The following is a 21,202-nucleotide window of genomic DNA, read 5'->3' on the forward strand; positions in this document are numbered from 1 at the left end:
GGTCCCACTAGTCTACTCACTATTCTCCTAAAACTCCCTGTACCTTTCCACCTTTGGGCATGACCTCAAGCTGTTCTTCTCACCAGGAATAGCTTCTTCTTTTTGCTCTACAAATCCAAAACTACTCATTCTTTTTGTAAATTTTGTATTGTTTAATTATACAAAATAATTCATGACTACATTCTGTTTGGAGAAATGCTCAAACAATATAGAAGTATATGCATAGTAAAAACTGAAAGTCTCTATTAATTCGAGCCCTTCCCTCCCCTCTCCACTACGTGCCGACTGTATTCCCCTCCTCCCAGTTTGCTAGGTACCCTTCCAACCCTTTCTCTCTGCATTTAATATACGTATACAGTGTTTGTTTATTTCATTTTTAGGTAAGTGGGGTTAAACTATACACTCCGTTCTGTGGCTAGCTTCCTCCTATGAAAAACCTATGTTAAATTTCTTCTCTCCCCTGAAGCCTGCCTCACTGCTTCAGCATCCAATGCTTCCTCCCCCATTAACCTGCCTTGAACTTCTAACTCTTGGTATCTATGGTACTTTATTGGCTTCTGATCCATCTCTTTATGGTGCTGGATTGTTTAACATTTCTATATGTTAGTGTCCTATCACTGGAATGTGAAATCTTTGAGGGCAGGAACTTTATCTTTTGTAGTGTTTAGAACTGTGTTCTGCACAAAGTAGGTACTCAAAACTATTTCATTGAGTTAGGTGAATTTCAGGTTCTCCATTTCCAGATTAAGGTGGAAAAGCACTGTTGCTTAAATGGAGGGAAAAATTAAAATGCACTATAATGAAGTACTTCAGGGTTTTCACAGCCTCTCTTAAGAATTCTCCCAATCTGTTCTACATCTATTTCTCCCAATCTATAGATGAGCAGATTTCTACACAAAAACTGAGAAGTGCAGCAACTTTGTGAGAAGTCTCAGCCCCCAGACAAAACTTCTCTTCTCTAACCTCTCAGACCAAGGACAGCTCCACCAGTTAAAAAGCCTCAGAGATGAAAACTTTCTTAAAGTGAAGGGAAACTGACAGTGCAGACCAATGGGGGAAAGAGTCGTGTGGAAAATACAGACTATTCAAAGAAAATACACTCTTTCAGACTTTTTCGATCTAAAATCTCAGCTCTCACTGAACCACCTCTCCCATGGAATTCGTCACTGGCATAACAGCCACAGTAATTCAAAGAGCCTTTCGCTTTTCCTGTAAAAACCGTAAAGTCGAACTTGACATGCCTTTTTAAAAATGCGATTTTCTCAGATCACAGAGAAGGCAAAACGACCAATGTAACATACCTTTTTTAAAAATTGTATTTTATTAGTTTCAAGTATACGGTACATTGGTTAGCCAATATAACATATCTTGTGTTTTATTTTAAATGCTGTCTCTTGAACGAGTTACTTAATATGTCTATGTCTGAGTTTCTTTATCTGTCTCTAAAATAGGCATAACAGCAGTGCTTACTTTATTGGATTCTGTGCTTTCAATTGAGATAATCAAGTGTAGTGTGTAGCAAAGTCTAGCTCACAGTAAGTTCTCAAAAATGTTAGCTATGATGAGGATGAGCATCTCATGGCCTCTCACGTCTATGTCAGGAGCTGGAAGCGTTTTCTACGTAGGACTTTAGTCAAAGAAGGCAGACAAGAAAGAACACTGTCGAACACTGTCATAAATGGTGAACGTTGTGAGAGATATTTCTTAGAAAATTCTATTTAATTCTTTCAATCTCATTATAATGAAGTTGCTTAGAATCTTTACTAAACTATTGCTTGAAATAAATGGGTGATTAAATGGAAAATGTCTTTGTTAGAAATTTTCACTGAAATGGTATTAGTCATAACTGGATTTTATGCTCCTTTTGACATCTTACATGTCTTCTATTAATAGTCTCAATTCTTAAGTCCAAATAACAAATCATAAGAATAGAATTTAATATTTAATAACTAAGGGTTTTGTTTTATCAAAAAAGTTGCTGTTGGTTCCAAAAGTTGGGTCCCTAAATCCTTCAACTGAGTCCATTCATCAAAACAGATAAAATTATTTTCGTTAAGGACCAATTACTTAGAATGCTACAGATAACCGAAATCACTAAAATACTTCAAATTGCTAACTTTAGGTTCTCAAATAGTTATCGAGACCCTATGAACATACACAGAGAAAAACTGAAACAATGGACTGGTTAATTCAGACACAAAGACGCACAGCATCAATTGATTGAGAGCTTCAGGTTGACTTATTCAGTTATTCAACTATTTACATCACTGGGGCGATGTCTATATAATCAATTAACTTGGGCTACTTTGATCATATGTGTGTTCACTAATGTACAGGATAAGGACAAAGGATTTGAGGTCAGAAGGATGAGAGTTTAAATTCCAACTTGGTAGCTTCCTTGGTCAGTGAACTTGGACAAATGGTTTAACCTCTCTAAGCCTCAGTTTTCTCATCCTTAAAATGTGAGTATCATGTATTTTGCTGGCTCTTAAGGATAGAACGATACATATATACAAAGAGCTTCATTGACAGTAAGTTGGATTACTTCTTATGTCTTTTTATAACCATTTCAGTTTTTAACCCATGATAATAAATAAGTAAATACAAAAATATATCAGATGATGATAAGCACTGTGGCAAAGAGCAGAGGGGGAACCCTAAATGTCTACCAGTGGGGGAAGGGGTAGCAGAATTAAGAAAAACTAAAAGGAGACGTGGATAAGGTGGCTTAGCTCAGTCCAGAAACATAAACTTGGTCAAGATGCATAGGGCAAGTTGTATTCTTTCAGCCTTCCTTGTTTCCTGATTGTGACCATCATAATCAGGAGGACATAGCCTAAAATTAGAGAAGCAAGTGGAGGAGAAGGAAGAGGTCAGGAATGAGGAAGTGGGGAAACCAAGACTTGCGGGACTCGTGAGCTGTAGGGCCAGCCATTGGTGTCAGTGGCCCTCGGTCCTAAAGGCAGGTTCCATTGGCCTGGAAACTCACATTTCCCATTGATACTTGACAATGCGGTCCAGAGGCCGAGTTGAGTTGTAGCAGTATTTTCTTCTGAGTATTAAAAAAGATTATGATTTTAAAAGTAAAATAACCACATTATAGAAAGGATATAACCTGGACATAGAAAATCTAAAAGATTTAGGAAAAAATAAGCCACTTATAATCCCATTATCTTAATGTGTTTAATACCAGCATTTGGGTTAATTTCTTCCCAGCTTTTTTTTTTTTTGGTATATTTAAAGAAATTATACTGTATACAATTGTGGATCCTATGCTTTTAAATGTAACACTGTCTCACAAGCATTTTCACTATTGCTAATCAGCTTTTCATAACTATCCTTTTAACAGTGAATAATATGTTATTAAATAACCGAACAGTAATTTACTTAATTTAACTATCTCCTTATATTGTTAGATGTTTAAAACCTTTCCAGTTTCTTGACATATAAATATTGCATCAATATACATTTTCCTGAATATTTTATCTTCCATATTTTAGATTATCTTCTTAGAATTGATTTTACGAATTTTTAAAACATAAAGTGTTCCAGGACATCAACATTTTATGACTCTTTGTATTTACTGCCAAATTGCTTTTCCAAGGGACTATATCAACGCACAGTCTCAATAATGGCGTGCGAGAGTAACAAACCTCAATGCACCCTTAAAAACATTGGATTATTATATTATCAACTGTTTTTTTTACTCTTCAGTTTCCAAGCTGTGAGATGTCAGAGAGTGATAAGCACAATGGCAAACAGCAAAGTGAGGAGAGAGGGCTGGTGGTTGCTCTTTTCTTTGGGATCATCAGGAAAGGTCTTTCTAAATAGTGACATTTGAGTAACAGCTGAAGGAAGCGAGGGAATAACGTATGGGAATTATCTGAAGAAAGAGAGTTTCAGGCAGAGAAAACAACAAGAAAGGCCCGAAGGCAGACTCGTGTTGGGCAGTCTTGGAGGAACAGCAAAAGGACCAGTGTGCCACCCATCTGTTGAAAAGAGGAGGGTCTGGAAGGAGAGGAGATCAAAGGGCAAGTGGGCAGCCAGGACATGTAAGGCTTTATTGGCCATCATAAGGATTTTTCTTTTATTTTCAGTAGGATGGGAAGGCATTAAAAGGTTTTGGAAGAAGGGGAGTCAGGAATTGACTTGTGTTTTCTATGATTGGCTGATGTGTTCAGAATAGACTAAATATGCCCCCAAACCAAACTTAGCATCTTTTTCAGCAAACCTCCTACGTTCTCAGCATCTCTGTTCTCTGACTCATCAATGCTCAAAACCTTAGTCATCTTTTGCATCTCAAAACCAACTGTCACCATGCCCTGTCAATTCTCCCTCCAGAATATCCCTCGAATCTGCCTTCTCTATCCATTCCCGTTGCCCAAACACTACAGTTAACAGTTTTCTAACTGATCTCCCAGCCTTGGTTTCTGCTCACCACTCAAATCACTCAGTGCAGTCAGCAATCATCCTAGCCAAGTCGGATCATTCATGGGTCCGTTCTTTACCTTTGCTGCCCTCCCCCACTTCTACCGATAAGGTTCAAATTCCTCAGAATGAAATTCAAGTCAAGCTCTACCACAATCTGATTCTAATCTAGGGGTCAAAACTTATCTCCCGTTATTATTCAGAATTAACTGTGCCTTCCTGTCTAACGAGTTTCCCCGAACCAGCTCTGCACTTTCTCACCCTACACCATTGCTTACATTGTGTCCCCTTCCCTGTACCTTTCCTTCTACCTCACCCAGAAATCCTCTCCATACCTGGAGGGTCACCCCAAACATCACTTTCTTCACGAAAGTCATCTTCAATCTTCACGGCTGGAATTATGCTTATTTCCTTCTGTGCTCCCATAAGTTCTGTTCCATGACTCACACATTCTGTACCATGTTATACCCTAGTTTTGTGAATATGCTTTCTTTCCTTCTAAGTGATAACTTCCTCAAGGATCCACATCTTATCCTACAGCATTTATTACAGTGCCTTGAACATAGTAAGTGTCCAATAAATGTTTGTGAAACCTAAATTCCCCAAGGCCTTGTTGCTAATTCGTTGTGGAAACACAACTAGAGTTCGAGTCATCTGATTCCTAACTCTATCTGCCTTTCCCAATACCACTCATTCTGACTTCTTTCTATGGTTCATTGTCATCTCATTTGAAGTACATTTGAAACCACTAAGGAATTTTAAGGAAGAATGACTAAACAAAAAACAAATGCTGAAATTTATTTTCCATGTAGCTATTTAAGCCAAGGCGAACTTCATTTAGGGGCACTAAAATTTTGACTATGAATTCAAAATAAAAATAATATGGCACATACATATCTAGAAACTTTCTGGCTTCTTAGAGTTTGGTTTTTGAGCTGCGCTTAATCTTTTAGGAGATAACTTTGCCATGTTTCTTGGTATTCTGTAAATTTGTAGTCTGAAAGAAAAACAGAAAAAAGTGTGTGGGTTTTTGCTTAACAGCTGTCAGCAACATTTCTAGCCTTTAAGAATACAAGAGAGTTTAAGCATTTGGGATGACACCCTGAGGCAAAGCATAACTCCCAATTATGTCAATTCTCCCCACTGGGAAAAATAGCTCAAGGGACGAGCGTTCTAAATTAGGGTTCCCCTTTGGTATTTGACATTAACTAAGTAATTTATACTCATGATACATGTTATACGTATATATATGTAAAGTGAAAATAAGTAACTTGTAGTATTTAAAAATAGTAATAACCAGCATTAATATGCACCTATGAGAATTCTTTGTGAGTGATGACGCTGATGCCTTAGGGAGATATGACTGTGTTAAAATATATATTGGGAGAGTGGTTTAAGGTAGTGGGAGAAGAAAGGAAATGGAACAATTCTTTCTCTCCTTGAGTTTTGCCTTCTCTTTATTACATCTTGGAAGAGGGCAGCATCGCTATGAAGAATGTCCCACTGAGGTTTTTCACAAATTCAAATGAAATGGGATGAAATTAAAGCCTTATACTTTACAGGGGGAAAAAAGGACACTCTGCTCCGTCTCACTCTGAGTATTACAGCAGCCACTGACTGACCTGTGAATCTGACATGAAGTGTAACATCATAGAAATGAAAGCGACTCCTGAAGTAGCTTCATCAAACTTCTATCTTTGCCAAGTAAGCCTCAAACCATTACAAAGTGTTACTACTTAAGAAACTTTCCCATAGGCAATTTCTCCCAACTACAACCAAATTCTGCCTTACAGAATGACATGGACGATTTTTCTTGTGTTCTACAATGGAGACGTGAAAACAGCTTTTAGCCATAGCTAATGATCATAACCATTTCTTTATCACATGGCTCATATTTCTGGGCCATGGGGAGATAGCACAGAGTAATGGAGAAGAATTTGGGCTTGAAAACAGACAGATTTATGGTTAAGCCACAGATATATGATCACAGGCAATTTACTTAAGCTCTTTAAGCCTCAATTTCCTCACCCATAATGTGAGGATGATAATGCCGTCCAGCTGATCAAATTACTGTGACGAATAGTCTAGTACGAGTGCTGTCCAATAGAAATATAATGCAAGTTGCAAATGTGAGTCACATATGTAATTTAAAATTTTCTAGTAGCCCCATTAAATAAAAGAAACAGGTGAACTTAATTTTAGTAATGCATTTTTCATAACTCAACATATCCAAAATATCATTTCAACATGTAAAAATATTAGTGACATATTCTACATTCCTTTTTTGTACTAAGGCTTTGAAATCCAATGTGTACTTTATACATATGGTTCATCTCAACTCAGACTAACCACATTTCAAGCACATGTGGCCAGTGGCTACTGTATTGGAGAGTACAAGTCTAGAAAAGGCTGCAAAGCATTCAGCATTATACTAGGCATGCAGTGAATGCTAAAAAGTTGGGGTTTCTATTATTATCATTAATATTATTCTAAGAGAATTGTGTAATCTCCTCTAAGCCTTTGCTTCTACATGCTGGCTCTATGGAGCTCTTGCAGGTACCTGGAGAAATTGGGTTGCTCAAACCTGGGCCTTCCAATTACTTCAAAGGCAACTTACTCATGGTCACTCTCCATGTAACCATCCTATGGAAGGGGCCACAAAAATGGGATCTGCACGGAGAATATATCCACTTAGTGTCAATGACCTTCGGGTACTGACACACTGAACCCCAAGAAGTAGACACCATCACTAATCTGCCACCCTCTCGTATAAATAGGACAGGATAGGGCATTTGCTAAAGAAACAGCTTGCTCCTATATTTATCCCCGTACAAGGAGCAAGGTGCTATGTAATACATTGTGCTCAAAAGTTGATTCGATCAGTTAAACATAGTTACCGTGTGACCAGCAATTTCACTAGGTATATCTAAGACAATAGTAAAACGTGAGTTCACACAAAAACTTGTACACTAATGTGCATAGCAGCATTATTCATAATAGCTAAGAAGTAAGAACAATTCAAATGTCTATCAACTGATGAATGGATAAGCAAAATGTGGTATATGCGTACTATGGATTATTATTCAGTTATAAAAAAGAATGGCAGGTTGGTACATACTATATCCATAGATGAATGTCAAAAACATTATGCTAAGTGAACGAAGCTAGTCACAAAAGGCCACATATTGCATGATTGCATTTATATGAATTGTCCACAATGGGCAAATTCATAAAGACAGAAAATAGATTAGTGGTTTCCAGGAGCGAGGGGGAGGGGAGAATTGAGAGTGACTGCTAATAGGTATGGAGTTTCTTTCTGGGGTGATGAGTGTTCTGGAATTGGATAATGGCGATGAATGTACATTGTGAATATGCTAAACCACTGAAATTTTTTTTAAGTTGATTTGTTTTTCCAGGGAAGCCTGGTTGGATGCACAAGTACTGCCAGGGCCCCAAAATAGAGAAGTATTTGTAAGACTTTAAAAATAGATTACCCATGCCCAAATATTATTTGATAGGATATCATCTTTAACTAAAGCATACACAATATCAAGTCTCTCTCTCCTTCCCATAAATTAAAATTGTTTTACATTTTAACATTAAGCTACTAAGAGGGCAAAAACCTCAAGGACACACATGCGTATACACATATACATAAACATAAATGCATGTAAATGTGTCAGAATTTTCTGGAAGAATGTACCTGTCGTTCCCCTATTCAAAGCTCTCCCACTGCTCCCATCTCGCCCTTGGAATGGCCCCACACTTCTCCAGTGCCGCCTGCCGACAGAGTGCAGCAGTTAAGGCACGGGGCAAACACAGCCAGACGGCCTGTGTTAAAGTCCAGGTCTTACTACTCACTAGTTTTCTGACTTTAAGCAATTTTCCTAACTCTTCTGTGCCTCAGTTTCCCTTTGCAATGAGGAAGAGAAGAGAGCCTGGGCTTACGGCAAGAATTAAGAGAGTTAATTTATACCAAGTGCTCCGAAGAATGCCTGCCCTGCCGTAGATACTTTATAAGTGTTTTCTAAATAAAAATAAATGTCTAATTAAAATCCTGTCCCCACAGCGTGCCAACCGTGCTTGAACGTACTTTTCCTCTTTCTGGAACGCTGTTTCCCCACAATGGCTCCTTCCCTCTCTTCCTGCAGCACTGTGTTCAGTTACAGCCTCAGCAACCCTGATTACTCTTCCCCGCTCCTCCCTTGCTTGTTTCTGTTTGTAGCATTTGTTACTTTCCAATACACTGGATGCTTATTTGCTTATGTGTCTTGTTTGTGACTCATCAACTCCAACCAGAAGGCAGAGATCTGATCTGTCTCTTTGCTCCTCAACCCTAAGCACCCAGGACAGTGGCTGCCACGGGGAGGACACTCCACCATGTTTTCTGAACGAATGAACAGCCAGCGGTTACTTCTGGGTAGTGGCACTGGAGACGGAGATGTACGTTTCACCTTCACCTTTTGCTCCATTTTATATTTTCCCATGTGCTTGAGTTCTTTTCACAACAAGGAAAAGTGAGAAATAAAATGCTGGCAATCAAAGAGTACGTGAACCTGAGGGAGAAACCTACAGCATCAAACAATAAGACTTCCTTCCAGCTTCCGTGACCAGTGGAGGATTCTAGAGGAAAGGCCTGCTTTAGACCTTACCTCTGAGAAAAAGTGGAATGACACTTCAGAAATGGCACACAGCCCTAGTCTGGAAGCACAGCGTGTATGCAGGTTAGCAGTAAGTCTTCAAAAGTCTTCTTTTATATTATGCAATGTGTGTCCTGCACCTATGGATACAATGAAAAATTTTTCCATGGGAAAAAACCTATTTCCAGGCACAGTAAACAGAAACGTCTGCATAGAACTGTGTGCCCACTCCCACCACCACAGCAGGGACAGGCAGGTGGCCATGGTGTGTGGGCGTCCTTGGGCAGGGATAGACAGTCTGTGCCCATGGCCTTCCTGGACAGAGCGGCCTTCCTCATTCACTATCGGGCCCTCTGAAAACTTGATAAAGATTATCGGATGCCATGTAAGAGCACTGGACTTCAAATGAACGGTTCCATAAACTTATCCCAACTACTTTGGAGTAAAATTGCTCTAACTTTCTTTGGGGTCTCCCCACCTCTTTCTTTTCAATATCTCCCTTTCCTTCCCCATGCTTTACTACCTTTATTCTCTCTTCTGTCAGAAGAACAACTGATGAGTCACTAGCCCCTTTCGACAATGTTTTACCCCTTCCACAAGTTTTTGCATTTACAAAGCAGTCAATAGAAAAGAGATAATGATAATGATGTTGATAATGATAATAAGGATGATGATGACAGTGATAGCTGATGATAGCAGTTATTGTTTATTGAATATTTACTGTGTTCCAGGTATTCTACTAAAAAATCGATATAATTTATCATATTTAATCCTCCAGTAATCTAATGAGGTAGGTATTTTTATACCCATGTTATAGATGAAGAATGAAAAGTCATATAGTTAGCATGTGGCAGATGAGGGGTTTAGAAGAACTGTCTCTAGAAATTTTTGCTCCAAGGAATTCCATCATAAAATTCAAATGAATGAATTTCTAAGGTGGAAACTTTGACCCTGTATGGAAAGAGCTGGGGAGAATAAGACAATCACAGCAACCCTCAGTAGCAATAAAATTGACCATCGAGGCTTGAAAAGTTCAAAACAAACCACTGTGTCTATGACTGCCTAGGTCCAATCCTGACTGACACGCATGAGATTACCTGGGACAAATCACATAACCTCTCAGGGCTCAAGATTAGAATTCAAGAAGATAATGTCAATAGAATGCTTGCAATAGTGTTTGTGTGTGTGTGCGTGTGTGTGTGTATGTGTGTGTGTGGCATTCAGATGCTGTATATTTTTATTGCTATAAATCCCTACTATTAGAATAATTTATTTCTAGTTTCCAAATATCAGAAGTGCTCTTTTACCTAATTTTATAACGTAGTTGTTGAACTGTTTTCTATAGGATTTTTTATTGAAAAGGTAGTATAACAATAGAGTTTCAAAAGGAAACAATTTCCATTTCCTAACACGATAATTATTTTTATTTTCATATATTGTCTTCAAGTTTTGCTAATTCTGAGATGCTACATAGACAGGACACTATATTGAATCATTTTGAATTTTTACCTCATTCTGCCACAAATTAGCTGTGTAACCACATGGACGTTATATAACTACCCTTTGCCTTAGTTTCTCAAATGATAAAATGAAGAGACTGGACCAGACAATTTTTAATATCCCTCTGGCTCTAACAGTCTGTGACTTTTATATATAATCTACTTTTTTTTTGCCTTCATGATGTTCATATGGAATATATACAAGAAATGTTTGAAAAGTTAGTTACCATTCTAAACTATGTCTGTGAAACAGTTTCACAAATAATGAGTTCTGCAAAGATAAGGTTATAATTTAAAACCCCAGGAATTTCAAAAGTAGCTACCAAATTACCAAAAAGCTATGAAAATATCTTAATACGTTTATGATATACACGTTTGCAACTAAAGTGCTAGCAATTCCACACATTAATTATAAGTAATACATTTAGTTTGAGAAGCCATTCTAATTTTGTTGATATATAGTTATTAATTTATAATGTAAATACAAAAATGTTATATCAGCATAGTTTTTCTATGTGGTATTCTTAATTATTAAAATTTCTCTACAAGAAAATCAAGGAAGGAAAAGCAAAGGGACAAAAAAGATTGATGCTACTTGGCAGAAACACATCAATGAAAATGTCTAAAGCGTCTATAACTATTAATGGAATGAAGCAGTCACTCCCCTGCGCTGCCACTTGGCGTGTAACCTGCTCTAACCTTTCTAGAAGCTATTTGACAATACTAATCAAGAGTTTAAATATGTTCCTACCCTCTGGCCGGGTAATTCCACTTACAGGAATTTGTACTAAAGAAATAATAAGTGTACAAATGCTTAATTGCAGTATTACATATAACTGTAAAGAATTGGAAGTCATCTCAATGTCCAGAAATAGAAGAATGGTTAAATAACTGATCTTGCACACATATTCAATATATGTATATATGAGTGCATATGCATTTATGATATTTATGTAATGTGTGTAGACATTTTTCCTGCCTCAGCCAGATCACTGTATAGATACCAAGGGTGCTTATTACTACTGGAGTAGTCACTGTTTCTAGGTCTTGATAGTGAACAGAGGAAGTAGGAAATGTATCTATCCATAAACACATGTTATCATAAGCTTATATCACTAACTTCTAATTCGAATTCAGAACTACAGGATTTTTATCTAACTTCTCTTTATCATCTATATTTCCTTCCTCTCATGATGAGAATCCTGATTCTCAAAGACATGGAGCATGATAGAATTAGACTATCCCATAATTAATATTTGCTTTTCCCGTATTCTCTAGAATAGCAATATCGACACTACCACCAACAATATGATTACCAAAACCTGTTTAAAGATGTTTTTGCAGTTCTTTTTGTCTTTAGGGTATATTCCTCTAGAGATACGTAGTCAAATTACTGGGTCTTAAAATTTTTTAAAGTAGTTCTCTATATGCCATTGACTGGGTACACAACTAGGATTTTTTTAAAATTAGGAATTACATTTTTAAAAATTAACATTTTTATAATTATGTAAAATATTTACATGACTCTAAAGTCAAATCTATAAAACAAGGTAAATTCAAAGTCTAGTTTCTATCACAATCCCTTCCACTTCATTCCTCCCCTCTCTTATAGGTAACTCTTATTTTGTGATATTTATCCTTCCATTGTTTGTTCCTTAATATAAGCAACTAGATATACACACATATTTGTGTGCGTATGTATGTATTATGTGTTTATATAAAGATATGTAAGTATATATTTATAATTTTTCAAATATAAATGGTAGCATTCTAGATTCACTTTTTTCCCCCTGGCTTTTTTACTTAAAATATATATCCTGGAGATCAACCCATATAACTATATCTAAATATTCCTAATTCTATTTTATAACTACAAAGAACTCCACTGTGTGGCTGTACCATACTTTGTTCAACCAGTCCTCTATGAATTAATATTTGGGTTGCTTCCAGTCTTTTGCTATTATAGTTTCTGCCCTATGGTTTTGAATTATATTTATGTGTACTCATATATTAAATATAAATTGATTTTTAATGTGTGGAACTATATAAGACGAGCCTAGACGATCTTGTCATACCAAATAGCAGAGGAGCTATCAAAGAGTACTAGGATCATGTCAAAAGAAGTCAGAAGTCAATGTTACCACAGGCCTAATAGGCATAATTTCAGCATTAATAAAAATAATAAGGTGTATTGAATTATAATTTTTTAAATTAATGCATTCTAACGATAATTAAAGAACAAAAATGAAAGCAAAATAACAAAAACCTGTTTGGCACATGCCAAAACATCAACTTACGGAATAATAAGATTAAAATATCACACTTTTGCAATCCTTAATAGACTAATGAATCTAGGTAACATCGTAAAACAAGAGATTATTACACATTATGCACCTCCCAATGACAAAACACACAACTACCTGTGAAGCAGTCTTGCAAAAAAATCTGAATCTATAGATAATTGTAGGAAACACAGAAGACAGAGGAACATGTTAAACTATACCATGGGGCCACAATGAGAAAAACCCAGGTCGTGGGAAGTTCTACAGGACAAACAATTTATTTTCTTCAACAAAGAAATTGCAAGGAAAAAAGTTAGAGTGGAAATCCATATACATTTACAGAGATTTAACAGTCATATCAACCCATATCAGTACTATACATGAACCTTATTTGGGTCTTGCTTCAAACAAACTATAAATAGAAATAATAACATTTACAAGACAGTTGAAAATTTGAACATGGACTGAATATTCCATATTATTAAAGTATTATTGTAATTAGTTTAGATGTGATAATAGTTATGTTTTAAAAAGTCCTTAACTTTTAAAGATCCATCTCATCTAATATTTATGGATGAGATGATACAATTTTAAATTGCTTTAAAAAAAAAATGAGCGAGAAAGAGGAAGAGGCTATGGATGGGTTGGCCATCATGGGTACATGATGCCTCTGTCCGCTTTTGTCTATATTATAATTTTTTATAATAAAATATTAATATGCATTTATATACAATGAATATTTTGGTGTGTGTGAAAGCGTGCATGTGTATAAACTCCCTTTATAAGGAAATGCAACAGAGTGTTAATGGCGATGATCTCTGGACAATAGAATTATGGGTGATTTAGGGATTTTTATTTTCTTGTTTTTACTGTGTATTCTATAATATACTGCACATATATTCTTTACAATCAGGATAATCTTATTTAAAAAGAAAAATCTTTTAGCTGTTTAACAACACCAGTTTCACAATTCAACTAGAATTCACTTCTGACACAGTGAATAAAATAACTTCATATGCTTTAAATATAAGTAGGGAAGGCAAATTATTTAATATTTAATTATATTTAGTTTTGTGTAGGTACAGATAATATTTCATGAAAATATAACTCTAGTAAAGTTTGAGGTTTGGAAATTCTGTCATTTAGTGTTATAGGATAATCTTAAAATTATAGCTTAGGAGTAAACAGTTAATTTTTTTCTCCTCCTTCTTACATAATACGAAACAACTGATCCAGTTTGGCATAAACTTTCTCCTCCAAAGTCACCTTTGTGCTGAAATTCAGCACCTCAGGTTTCAGTCAAATAACTTGCAGATGAGAAAAGGTTTCTTAACACAATTTTCTTGTAATTTTACTATAGTGTTAGTTTCTGGCAACTTGGGAGACTCCTTTTTTCATAGTTAACTGGGTTGGGTGAATGTGTCTGTCTCCTACTTTCTAATATGCAGGGAGAACAAGCAGTTTAAATCACTCCTTTTGTATTGCTGAAATAAATGTACAGCCATGACAGTAGATACGATTAAAGAAAAAGATAGTTAATAAGTATTTTTTTTAGCATATTAATAGTTAATAGCAGTAACAAGGGGTTTGTCATTCAACTATAGGAAAACTTGTCCTTTAAGATCAGTAAAATTTTAAGAAATCAACTTATAAAAAGAGTATGTTTTATAATTACATATGAATATATAATAATTATATCATCATTTGAATCTTCTATAATCAGATTATGGTCTGTTCTTCACTTATTTTGAAATAAAGACATTTCATTTATCTAATTTTCCTTCTTCCCATTGTTCACATGTAATTTTCTCCTAAAGAAACCATGGTCAGGTCTTGTTATGAAATATATGAACAGATGATCATTAAAGTAATATTTTATTCTGAATATAGACTTTAAAACAAAGATATTGGCAGATATAGTTATTCATTTGGAAGTGAAATTTTCTGATTTAAAAAAATGACTAGAGGTAGATAATGTTGATTTGGGTCCATTTGTCCATTTGAATTCCATGGATGCTTCACATAAATTCAGTCTGCATTTGCAACTATGTGTCAGGCTTTGTGCTAAGTATTTTTATAAACAATTGCAATTATTTATCACAACAACCCTGTGAAATACTTATATTGGAGAGAGGTTAAGTTGCTTGCTCAAGGTCACACAGTAATCTACTGGATTGCAAGTCTTGTGTTACCACTTTTAAGTTTATGAACATTGGTGATTGAGAGCATTTGTAGCAGTCCTTGGTGCCTAGTAAGCCTTGCACTAGAAAGCATGTTAAGTCAGTTCAAAGGCTGTTCAGCTGTCTCATAGTAAAGGCAGGTTTCTCTGCCTCCCCGACACACTGGAAGATGTAGAAGAGGTACAGTGTGCATCATATTGCAGCAAAGATGGTGCCAGCTAAGATTAAGTGTCTCTCATGAGGAAACTGACCGAGAGACATCAAGGAGAAGGGAGGGGGCGATCTGTTCTTCACAGCAGCAAAGCAGAGCTAGCTTTAAGCCTTGATCTTTTAACAAATTTAAGAAGGTTCAGACATCTTTAAACCTAGAAACAAACAGTGTTTTGATTTGGTGACCAGCAAACTAAAGGCCAACCTGAGGAAGTTGATTCTTGACATATTTTCAACAAGGGTCACTTGTTTCATCCCAGTGGACTCAAAGCTAAGAATTAAAAACCTCAACTTTAGTAAATTATATGTTTGAAATATTGAGAGTTCTAATTAGACATACATCCCAAATGCCAGTGGAGCCTACTCTATTCATTTACTCATAACTTCATGAAAAACTGATTGTTTAGGGTGTGGTTTTTTAAAAAAAGAATTTACCTTCGGGCTGAGTTAAAGAATGGAATATGTGAGAAAAGAATTTTCCAGCTTTTGTGGACTCAGTGATGAGAAGGAAAAACATGTTTATAAGAATATGGCTGCTTGGTAACTCAAAGTAATCGACCTAAGAAACTTGATTTCACATGTTAAATGCTAAGTCCAATTATAAATTTCAAACATAAATTTTCAAAGCATACCCTTGTTCTTGCTTCTAATACTACAGAATCATTCTGTTGGGCATCAAGTGGGCATCAAATTATTAACTATTCCTATAAGTTGTGCTACAAGTTACTACTAGAAATATTCGTGTGTGTGTGGAGACATAAATATGGTTATACAAAACCTTGGAAATGGACTTGAACTGAAGGATCTTAAAAAGAAATAGGAACAACAAAAATAAAATATGACTAACTCTCTTGCCACCATCAAAATAAATGTTTCTAAGGACTCGAAGCTAAGGAAACAAAAATCCATAAACACATATAATCAGTTGAATCTAGTAGATTCCTATACATGACAGAACCAACTCTAAAAAACAAACAAAACAAAACAAAATCCCATCTGCTTTGAAGGAAAAAATGCCAAAGAACATTGACCTTTTCTGCCTCTCCTATCACGGAAATCCCAGCGTGCAGCTGATTTTAAAATTATCGAATCCCCCAAAATTATGGGAGACGGATGTCTTAAAAATGCAGTAGTTTTGGTCGTATAGGTCAAGTCCACATTAGCTGAAGTACTAATTACTGAGGGAAGAATGATCTTCATTCATTTTAATAACCAATTTTTTCTCGGATTCGCCACAGAGCCAACTCAACTTAATTATTAAGGCACGATAATATCAGATTGAACTATTTTTCAATCCAAGACTTTTTATTACGGAGAGAAAGCTGGGGCAATTTAAACAATTGTGTCCTTTCATTTCTCCTCTTCTGTATCTCCATTAATGCTTACATATAAGGAATTGCATTTCACTTGTTCCATTCTTAATGTTTTAGATCTTGTTGTCTTCTTTTAGAAAAATTTAAACTGGATTTTAAAAGGCTGCAGGGCAAGTGTTGATGGCTAGTTCCTATGAGTAACAAATCACTGTCCCTTGAGCCCAGACTACTGACCTAGAGAACAAAAGGCCAAATGCTGGCTGCCCTGAAAAACACTGCATACACGCTAATGCATATTCTAGATTTTGCCCTACCTTTCCCAAAGCACTTCCACGGATGCCCAAAATATACAGCGTCTCCTTGTATCCACGCACACACTGTTTCTTTTTATCTGGATGCAATATTGCTAAAGAGCAAGGTCACTTGAAAGAAAGCTGAACTTGGACTCAGAATCCAAATGTGAGTTCCAGCTCTTCAGGGCACCGGTTAAAGGCAATTTAATGCCGTGAGTAAGTGTGTGCCTGCTAAAACTAGAAGGCGTAGGTAGGTATAAACCTTGGTTTTTCCACTTTCTAGTTATGTGACTCTAAGCGTCTTCTTTAAATCTTATGCCTCAGTTTTCTCATTTGTAAAATGGCGATGATGTCAACAGTGACCTCATAGAATTGTGAAGATTAAATGTCTTAATAGCGCTTAGAACAGAGCCTCAGGTATCCTAAGCACTCAATAAATGTTGGCAATTATTATTACTAGCTGCGTGACCTTGGGGAACGCACCAACTTCTGCAAGACTCTATTTTATCTTCTGCACAAAAAGAGATCACGACCTCACATGGTCTTTATGAAGACCGAGTAAACTCATACAATGCATGCGGCCGTCATTTTAAAAACGTGATCAAATATTAGACAAATTTTTCAACCAACTAGAATCAGTTCCTTTCTGTTCCGTGCTTTTGTAATACTTAAAACTCATACACACACATGTAACACACACACACACACACACACATTGTATCATAAGAATTTGCTTACCTGTCCATCTCCCCCACTAACAGTGCATCCTCTGATTCACCTCTGCACCCTCAGCACGTTGGGCATACCTGGCACAGGACAAGTACTCAATAAATACTTGTTTGAATGAATATTGTCCAAACGACTGAGCAGGAATTCTCAAGGCTATTGCCAAGAATGATGGATTATCACTTTCTGCCAAGTGTTCTCAGTAGACCACCCAGAAATGTGCTTGTTTTTTCTCAGGCACAATATGTTGAGATTCTGTCATTTCAAATGCAGCTTGTTTGTTTGCATCCACTCATTCTTTTCCCTTAATCAATAATCGTTGAGCACGTATTGCATGCCACATCCTATGCTGGGCTCCATATAGTGCAAGGGTCCCCAAACCCCAGGCCGTGGACCAGTCCCGGTCTGTGGCCTGTTAGGAACTGGGCCACAGAGCAGGAGGTGAGCAGCAGGCCAGTGAGAGAAGCTTCATCTGTATTTGCAGCCGCTCCCCAGCGCTAGCATCACCGCCTCAGCTCCACCTCAGATCATCAGGCATTAGATTCTCATAGGAGCACTGGTCCCTGGTGCCAGAAAGGTTGGGGACCGCTGACACAGTGTACCACAAGTGGCAAATGCCCAGACTAATTTAATTCCTACATTCTATATTGGAAGAACCTATTTACTATAGATTCATTTACAACTGGAGATAATGAGCTCCTTGGCTTGATTACTTTATTAGAGAGACAGAATCTCAGGGTGGGGACAAATGGTTTTTGAGAAGTGGGAGAACTTATAGAATAATAATTAAGATCAAGGATTTGAATGCTGAAGTTCAAATCCTTGCCCTGCTTTGTATAAGGTGTAAGACTTTGGGCAAGATATTTAACCCCTCTAAACCTCATTTTTCTCATCTGTAAGATGGTGCTAATAAAATTCATAATAAAAATTCATAATAAAAGTAATGACCCACACTAATCATTAAGCTACCTGCCATATCATGTGTATTAGCTATTGTGATTAACCCAATCTCTCATCCTAGTATTTGATCTTTCACCACAAATGTAGTCTGCAAATGAGACATGGCTGCCCAGCTTCTGCCTGAAAACCACCAGGGTCAAGGGGCTTACAATCTCCAGCAGTTGTCCACTTGATTGCTAGGAAAATCTAATTGTTGCTAAATTCTAGTGGGTTGTAATATACATGCTTATGCCTGTCACTCACGGGTCCTTGATCTGTTACTTGGGATTACCCAGATGAAATCTAGTCTCTCTTCTGCAGGATAGCCTAACTTCAGAAGGTAGCTACATGTGTTAGTTATCACCTTCCTCCTCACATGCCCACACACGATCTCAGATCCTTTCATCATTTCTAATATGACACTGATTACCAGATCCTTTATTATCCTTTTTACTATTCTCAAATAATCTTTTGCTTATTAGTGTCTCTCTCAAAGGCTGAAGATCGGAATTCATAAAACAGAATAAATGCAGCCTGATCGCAAGTCAGTCCTAAAACTACTTCCCCACTTGGACATTATATTTCTATTAATACATCAAAAGATGAATTGGTGGGGGGAGTTACATCATACTGTGTTGATTCATCATCTACTCACAGTCAACAGGAGACTAATCTTCCTACATGAGCAATTGTAGGCCATCTCGCCTTCAACCTTGTACAATTGAATTTTGGGATCTTTGAGTACTTTATATTTGTCCCCATTAAACTTTATATTGTTACATGTGATTCATTATTACATTTTGTTGGGATTTATGGAGGGGGGGAACCTGATCGTTCCATCCAACTTATTTGTTACCTTTCTAGTTGTTTGTCATCTCTAGATTTGTTCAGCATGCCGCCAGTGTTATCATCTTAGTCATTAATAAAATGGGAAGGGGGACAAGGCTGCAAACCAGACCGGAATTAGATCCCTACAGAACTGTATATGCATCAGCCTCTTAAAAAATTTTTTTTAAAGACATCATTTATTCTATCAACCACTATATGCTCAGCACTTGAAATGGTAACTGGTACATGGTGGGCACTTAAAATTGAAAAACGTATCAGTTACCATTCCCAGTCCTGAACACATATATAGTGGTGAACAAAACAAAATTCCTGCCCTCGTGAAGCCTACATTTTAGTAGAAGTGATAGAGAACAAAAAAATAAAAAGATGAATAAATAATGCTAAGTTTTTAAAATGAAAAACTAAAGCAGGTAAAGGGCTAGAGAAGGTTGGCCGCAGAGCTGGAGGGAGAGGTTGTCTATGGGCAGCATGGCTAACGTTGAGCCGTTTTAAAGTTTGATCGCACTGCTCACGTCCCGCTTTCTTAGAGTGCATCTGGCCCAAAAGATGTCCCAGAATAGGCAGCAAATCTTTCTGACTTCTCAAAACTCATTTTTCTCTATGTGGAGTCGTATTAGGGAAAAAATTGACACAACAATGATGAAGGACTTAAATAGTCATAGAACAAAAGAAGAAAAATTGAAAGGACATAATTCCTCAAGAGACTTCACAACATTTCTTCATATACATAGGATATTCAAACATCGTGAGACCAGCTAGACTAACAGGAAAGACAATCAAATCACACCTCCCGATGAAGACTCCAGAGTGAGAATTTAAAAATTATTGCTCTAGCAGTATAGTACATGGTTGAAGGCTAAATAATAGAGGAAAAATGGAAAAGGTAACACTTACCTTATTCCAGTCCCCATGTTCTTGAGTATGGAGTGGGTTATGAATCCAATCATTTGTGGAAAGTCAGGAGGATCGATTGCTTGAGTGACCCCAAAACATGGCTCAGAGAGTCTGGATATTGAACTCTGGAAAAGAAGCCCATATGGGACAGATTTGAAATCTATGTCTATTGTCTACTCTCTGCTATAACGCTACCATTGATAAATTCTTCTAAATAGTTTGAAGTAATCTTCAGATCCCTTTGATGTTGGTGGGACTTGATAAATCTTTGTTTAGTAAAATCCTAATTGCACCCTCTGATTGGAAATTTATTTTATATTCTTACAGTGAGACTTTGAACGTTTGTATTCATTCATTTATTCATCCATTGAGCATCCGTCTTATACTAAATGCTTTGCTGGTACTAGGAATGCAAAAGCGAATAGAATAAATATGGTCCCTGTTTACAGGGACCTTACAGCAGAGGGCAAGATAAAATAGGACAGGCAGCTCTGATAAAACAGCGTGTAATGAAGAGAAAAGTAAGTACCCAGAGCTCTAGGAGGGTCACTTAACCCTGACTTTGGGAGAATTGGAAGTTAGCGACTTCTACATCGAACTTACAAGGTATGAAGGAGTTCATCTAATAAAGAGGTGGGTCGGGTCTGTTTCAGTGGATGCAAATTTTGGAGGTGATAGAAATGACCGTGCATGCTGAGCATCTGAGCAATGAAAATTGTTCAGCACAGCAGAGGCAGAGTGGTGAGAGATGACCTTGGAAAGGTAAACAGGGCCAAACTATTCATAACCTTACCAATCGTGTCATAGAAGAAGAAGAATCTGCAGAAATTTGTGATCCCTTGGAGTTTTAAAAGAGAATGCTGCTCAGATTTTTGACTTGAACATCTGGGTTGACAATGCTATCGCTCACTCAGACAACAAAAATACAAATACAAAATACAGAGCTTTA

The 21,202-nt window shown here is 36.8% G+C and overlaps 1 protein-coding gene across 1 annotated transcript in view; it reads right to left on the reverse strand.

Annotated features, from left to right (window-relative positions):
• The window catches only part of MKLN1 (muskelin 1), a 291,211-nt gene that overhangs the window by 249,369 nt on the left and 20,640 nt on the right, over positions 1–21,202 (reverse strand). The window contains exons 2-3 of the mRNA XM_039860791.1: positions 20,254–20,378; positions 17,584–17,651 (exon numbers count right to left, since the gene is read on the reverse strand). Of these exons, the coding sequence (XP_039716725.1) occupies positions 17,584–17,591 (8 nt within the window). The 5' untranslated portion in view covers positions 17,592–17,651; positions 20,254–20,378. The remainder of the gene's footprint in view (positions 1–17,583; positions 17,652–20,253; positions 20,379–21,202) is intronic.

This window comes from Pteropus medius, unplaced genomic scaffold (genome assembly GCF_902729225.1).
Source record: "Pteropus medius unplaced genomic scaffold, Ma_sr-lr_union100, whole genome shotgun sequence".
In the NCBI taxonomy this organism is placed as follows: Eukaryota; Metazoa; Chordata; class Mammalia; order Chiroptera; family Pteropodidae; genus Pteropus; species Pteropus medius.